The 7,045-nt window shown below is 38.7% G+C and overlaps 1 protein-coding gene across 1 annotated transcript in view; it reads right to left on the bottom strand.

Annotated features, from left to right (window-relative positions):
* LOC107104585 (glutamate receptor-interacting protein 2-like) overlaps window positions 1-7,045 on the bottom strand; it is a 67,371-nt gene that overhangs the window by 25,554 nt on the left and 34,772 nt on the right. Inside the window, exon 8 of the mRNA XM_015404619.1 lies at window positions 4,014-4,183. Coding sequence (XP_015260105.1) covers window positions 4,014-4,183 — 170 coding nt within the window. The remainder of the gene's footprint in view (window positions 1-4,013; window positions 4,184-7,045) is intronic.

Below are 7,045 nucleotides of genomic sequence, written 5' to 3'. Positions count from 1 at the left end.
TAAAAAAAAAAAGAACTATGAACTACCGGTAGTTCATTTTTTGGAACTGTGAACTTAGTTCAAAATTTTGAATTATGAACTATGAACTGAACTAGTTCATTTTAAAATGTGTGAACTGAACTTTGAACTAGTTCACGTAGAAAGAGAACTTTCCCAACACTGCTGATACCAATGGCTTTTATATATCATACGTTTTCTTACCCTTTGAACAAAGTCCTCTGCTTCAGTTAAACACAAACACAATCACTTCACATCCTCAAACACATGACAAATCCCCTGCCCCCCACCCCCCTCCTGATGCAAAAACTACAGCTACATGTATAAAATATGTATGAAGAAACCAATATTGGCCAATATCACTATTAATGCGGATATACCGTGCATCCCTATAAATTAACATCAAGAGTTGAACATCCGACGAATCACAAATATTACTGGACAGCTAGAATTTGCATTAATGAAACTGTAAAACGGATATTCCTCCATATATTATTTCTAAAGCAGTCTGTTGCATCAGATACAACGTTTGATAACAATCGTTGTTGATTAATGAGATAAAAAGTGTTATTTAATGTTGTTCAGCTCCAATTAAGAGACAAAATCAACAATTTGTGTTAACCTCTGTTGTATATAGATCGAGGGGTGCAAACACACTGCAAATATATAAAAATGTGCAACAAATGCAAAAATTACTGGAAAAACATAAATTAACTAAAACTAAAACTAAAACATTAAACACTAAAAAACACACAAAGACAGAAAAAAAGCTTTAAAACAAGAAATGCTGCAAGTAGCAACATTTCCCCTTTAGGATTAATAATGTATTGATGAATTGAATTGAAATCCAACTGCAAGTGACAAAAAGATGCAATGGAAAAGCTCCAGACCACTAGGGGGAGACAACTATCAACTCATATGGAACCAGAACACAGACCTTAGTACGGAGTAATGTCTATGGACAATGATAGATGGAATGCCCGCATTAAGGAAATTTGGAGGGAAGAAAAATAAAACCCTCAGGACCTGATGTCCAAACAATCCAAACAAAGAGTGCAAAACTGCAAAAAAAAATAAATAAATAAAAATAATTTAAAATATAATATGTGGCCTTGTTGCAATTGACCCTAAAGATTGTTTATACAACTGCTAAATTAGTAAACCAGTTCGGTTGTGGTCCATTTCAGTCAGTGCGTACTGGTAGTTTGAGAGCAGTGTTAAAAGAAAGATGAAGTTCTAAGCCATGAAGATGGAGATAGATGATAATGATGAGAACTGTTTATGTTGCACTCTAGAAGTATATCAGGGTACTAAGAACAAGAGGGCAAAGTTAAACATTGGTAAAGTTGTCTTTGTATCCTTTAACTTTCAACTCCTCTCAACGGCTGCTTCACCCATTGTACAAAGTACGAAGTAAGGTAGGCTCCTAATGATTTAACAAAACAGAAATATACTTCCTGCAGTCATAAAATACACTGATGGAGAAAGAAACTTCCCTCTGACAAATTTGGGAAGATGTTCACTGTTAAAACATGACACAATTTGTAATTTAGGTGTTTTCTAATTTGTTTAATTTGTTTAAAGATTGTTTATCTCCAGCTGCATTGATCTGTGCCAGCCTGCACAGACATCTTCTCCCCACTACATTCTCTGTTAATCTGCTTGGCCTGCTTTGTGGCCACAATGACTGCAGAAATTTGGATGTGAATTTGTGCCTGAGTTTCAAACATATTAAATAAAGATTAAAATACTGTGGTCAAATGTCACTTTCAGGTTTAAAAACTACTTTGCAGTTATTCATTTTCATATCCTTTAGCTTTAAATTAAGTTCGTAGAACACAAACTGCATATTCATAAAGGCACACATGCAAAAAACTTATTTAAAACTGCTAATATTACACACTTATATTACATATATTTTTTTTTGTTGTATCCGCATCTGCCAATATCCTTTGATTTTATCACTCTTTAGTCAAAACCCCATCCCCCACTGTCTCTTAGCACTGGGTTTGTTGCTTAAAACAAGCAGGGTTCTAACATTTATTGGCCCATCTTCAGTAGACAAGTCAGGCAACGTTGTAACCTCAGGCTATCTGTTTCCTGTCAGCCCCACCCAGCAAACAGGAGCTCCTTTTCTTATAAATGGCTCTTATTTTTTGGACCAGTTAAAGTTTTAGGGGTTTAAAAGTGCCTAGGATCTTGTCTCTACAGTGAGCCTTGCCAGTCATTTCATGAAACATTTGATAAATCTATTTTACAACTGTCAAAGTGTGGCTCTAATAACCCAATTAACCAAGACTGGGGGACTCCAGCCAATGACTTGACTCAAGTCTGGCTCAAGTTGTCAGATTTTTTGACTTCTGATTTGCCTGATTAAAATGCACAAAAAACTTGATTTGCCCTTCCTGACCTGCGAATTGACTTGACTTGAGTCATGGGACTTGCCAAGTCACTGCAATCGTGTTTGGTTCTATTATCATTATTAACAAATACCGTAAATCCTCTAATATAGGCCAGGGCCTTTATTTCACTCAGGTGCATCTTGGTCCAGGCCATTATTGGAAGAAAGTCCTCTATTTCTATTTGATCTAAACAGGCGACCAGTGGAATGAATAAAAACAGATTGTGTCTCTTTGAACTGATAAAATACTAGGTTAATTTACTGAAAAAGTAGTTACCATAATGGTTTACAGAACATTATTCAGACATCTTCCAGCAGCTGCTATTTTTCTGCACGGCAATACAAAAAAAAAAGACACAGAAATGATTCTTGGCCAAACAAAGTTTTAAAATAACTTAATGGAAACTGTTCTGCCATCACAGCCGGTCATAAAAACCAAACAATCCGGCCTCCTGTCTGCAGCGCTGTCTGCGCTAAGGATGGGAATTCCCAAGCTAATGGATTGGATTCGTTAGCAAACACTGCCCCCCTGTGGTACTTGCATGTTACTATTAGAGGTTGCTGAGGACTGCACAGGAACATCGTTGGTTCCAATTATAGCCCCGGCCTGTATTAGCGTCCGGCCATTATTTACCCCCGCCGACAGCAAAACCGGCCATTATTAGAGACCCGGCTGCTAACGGAATACAGGCCAATATAAGAGGATTTACGGTAAATGATTGGATAATTCTTGCTTTATTTTGTGTAAATGCCTCTGACCTGCAGGATAACAGCAGTCAGAAGCTCGTGAGGCGTCCCTTCGGCTGCTCAGACGCGCTGCAGGAACTTTGGCTGCATCTTGATGAGCGGCAACTATTGACTGAAACTTCTGTATGTAAACCTGCTGCTTCTGCTGTGTGCGGTCTGAAAGTAGCATCACCCCCATCTCTGTTTATTAATACAACTAATAACACAATCGTACACATTTAACTAGAGTTTTATATCTACTTCTTTATTAGCATGCTTTGGCAGAGAATTGCTAAAATCAGAGACAACATTTTAACTCTTTCTTAGACTGAATACTAAGATCTCTAGGAGAGAATTTTAAATTTGAAACCTTTTCTGAATTTGCTGGTCTTTATATTCTGTGATTGCACCATAGTTCATTTGCAATGCTTTTGTAGTTTTTTTATATATTAGCAGTAAACTTTGACCTCTCCGCCATAGTAGTAATTCCCTACAATAACAGCAAAGATCAACATTTAACCTGTGAACTCCGAAGTGCAAACATTAAAGTAGGGAAATGCAATCACTTTGGAACAACTAGATATCTCTTCGAATTCTAGGTTAGAATGTTATATTTTCATATTTCTATCTGTACCCTAATGTGCTCTACTAAAGAGATTCAAAGCTCCAAAATAATCTCTAATCCTGCTGATCCTGTAGAGAAAAAAATTGTTAAAAGATAAAAAAATTGGCAAATATGAGGGAAATAATGTCTGACAAATTGCTACTTTCTAAAATTATATCCCCACCTTGGGGGATATAATTTTATAATTTTTTTTACCCTTGGTTATCAATTCATTCAGACCGTGGGAAATAATAGTATTATGAATCAAACGTCCATTAAACCCACCTGTGTCGTGCTGCTTCCCAGCTAGCCTTGTCTGGTGTGAAGGGAGGATCTCTAACTTAACGAGTTCAGTTGTGCTTGCTAATAGCTGCGTTGCCTCCAACACAGTGCAGTGTTCTGTGGACGTCCCATCTATGGAGAGGAGGTGATCTCCAGGATGCAGTGCTCCACATCTAATTCATCCAGAAGGAAAAGAAAAGACAGAACAATACTACGACATTAGGAAACCAGACAGTAGTGATGTTTGGAACCAAATTTCCATCTATGGAGCAGATATAGATGATAGCAGAATGTAGACATCCAAAACCAACATTGTAAGGGATTTACCCCCCTCAACAACTGGTGGTACAAACAGGCATTTTCTGTCTTTCAGCCTTTCCCTTCAGCCTCATAAGGGGAATCAACAGTGACTGAGCGGTAGGGGAGATGTTTTGGGTTTTGTTTGGATTTTGAGTATTGTTTAGCTTCAATTTCTTTAAGTTAGTTGTGAATGTTTTTTGTTTTTTTTCCCCCATGAGGTTTAATTTAGTTGATTATCTCTATAGTTCTGCTGCTATAGGCTTAGACTGCTGGAGGACATAGGGACCATTTTTTCATCATTCTGCTTCATTCTATCTCTATTCTCCCACTCTGCAGAATCTGTTAGTTCAATCTCTAACGTTCTGCTCTCTCTGCTTTTTCTCATAGTAGCTTCATCTGGTCTGTTCCTGTTTGGCTGTGACTCCATCCTGGAGAGAAATATCAGCTGTGCTGCTGCCATCAACACCTTTGCTTACAGATGTTGGAGATCTGCCTGTTGTTCAATTTAGTCCTGTTTCTGGTACTGTGACTGGCTGGATGTGCTCTCTTCATCTTCTGACGTGGGAGCTGGCTCAGATCTCATCTGCCTGGCTGTGTGTTTCCTTGAGCTGGTTGGCGGTTGCCTTTTGAATCTTTGCTTCTTTTTCTATGTCTGCTTCTGTCTCCTTGAACCCCAGTCGGTCTCAGCAGATGGTCGCTCACTCTGAGCCTGGTTCTGCTGGAGGTTTCTCCCTGTTAAAGGGGAGTTTTTCCTCTCCACTGTCGCTACAAGCATGCTTAGTGTGAGGGATTGCTGAAGAGTCAATGAGTCGATGTAATCAACTGGTTTTCCTTTGATAGAAAACTTTTAATCAATTTGACTGGACGATCTGGTTGAACTGTAAAGTTGCTTGAGCTGATGTGTTGCGAATTGGTGCTTTAGAAATAAACTGAATTGAAAAACTGAATTGATTAATTCCCAAACATAAAGTGTAAATGTCAAAGTTTCCATCCCTTTTATTAGAACTGGTACAGGCTGATGCTTTAGAAAGCTGGGTTGTTAAAATGTGGGTGTGTCTTTTTTTTTAAGAGAGTGGAACCCTTACTCCTCTGCTTTGTTTCCGCCTCTGTCGGCAAACCTTACAAACTTGTTACGTCGAGTAAGGATATTTTACTGCCTGTTTACAAGCTCTTTATGTATATTTTAGAAGCAGACTGAGGCTCTGCTTGGGGCGATATCCATTTTCTACCTTCTGTTTTAATTGTAGTGCTGGATTCATGTGCATCGACTTTATGTGTGTAAGGATTTCTTAAACAGGCTGGATGTGAAAGACACCAGATCAAACACAATATATCTTTAATCCCGCAGTGTAAGAATGGCTTCCTGGAGTAGGCGGGATATTGATTTCTCTGTTTGGCTCTATTTAAAAGACATTTTCCACAATCTTTGACACTGGCACTGTTTCACACCATCTACTACTGTCGCAACATTTCTATCACACAGAGGAAACGCATTTATGATCCTTAGCTTTTTAAACATTTACTATATTGACCCCTAAGGAAATAATACATGTCGCCGTCGCTCTTAACGTTTTTCTCTCAGCATGTTTTTGAATATTTGATCATTTGAGTGCCATAAACCTAAAAGTTATTTACTTGAATTTCATCTGCAAAATCAACACAAACTGGTTCTCAAAAATTATAATTAATTAATTAAGATATTTTCAAAAGTGATTCAGTTGGTGGTATTTCATTAAAACCTTTAGTGGGTTTTGTCTTCAGGGATCTTGTCGCCCTTTCTGGTCCAGAACTGGACTGGTTTAAATCCTCTGGAAAGACCGAGATCGTTTAGTGTCATTAGGTAACTTTACACTAGAGACCAGAGAAACCCCATGTGGTGTTCCCCAAGGCTCCATCTTAGGGCCACTCCTTTTCAGTATCTCCTTGCTTCCCCGGACTCAGATCTTAATAAACAATATCAGTCACCATAGCAATGCAGACAACATCCAGCTGTATGTTACCATGTCACCATGTGACTATGAACCCATTCCAGCTCTGGGTAAATGCAAAGAAGAAATGATGATGAATCAAACTAAACGAAAGTAACAGTTTTTGGACAAACGGAAGAGCTTCTTAAAGTTAGCACTCAGCTTCAGCTACTCCAGCTCAAAAGCAGCAATCAGGCTCTAAATCTGGGTGTATTTATGGAGTCAGACCTGAATCTCCAGAGACTCATAAAGACAGGAACGATGTCGGCCTTCTATCAGCTGAAGAACGTCTCCAGGATTAAAGGACAAATTTCTCAGTAATTTCTCATGCAAAAGCATCATTTCATGGGCATTACGCTGCTGTGCGTTATGCAAAAGTTAGGTTGTCGTTGGACAGAAGTTCTGGACTTGTTCTGAATACTCTATGTATACACCCAACATTGAAAAAAATTCATAGGACGGTCGGCGTATTTCAGGATATTAGGAGATTTCTGGACGTAGAGCATATGTTGGCTTAAAGGAAAATTCCGGGTTTTAACACTTTTAGCCCATTTTCTGTAGTGTCCAGGATGTAGAGTGGATGTAGATTTAACCAATCAGAGGCCTCCTATCTGCAGCACTGTCTGCGGTCACCTACAATTACGGAGAGGTGCAGCAGAGTGTCTGTGGAAGGGGCGGGGGGCATATCTGTGTGTCACTGCGACACACAGTCAGACTTGCTGGTTTCTGAGTATGAATCAGTCTTAAAGGAAAATTCCGGTTTTTAAC

The sequence above is a fragment of the Cyprinodon variegatus genome, unplaced genomic scaffold, assembly GCF_000732505.1.
Source record: "Cyprinodon variegatus isolate N-32 unplaced genomic scaffold, C_variegatus-1.0 Scaffold1805, whole genome shotgun sequence".
Taxonomy (NCBI): Eukaryota; Metazoa; Chordata; class Actinopteri; order Cyprinodontiformes; family Cyprinodontidae; genus Cyprinodon; species Cyprinodon variegatus.
This window is presented reverse-complemented; position numbering and strand designations above follow the sequence as displayed.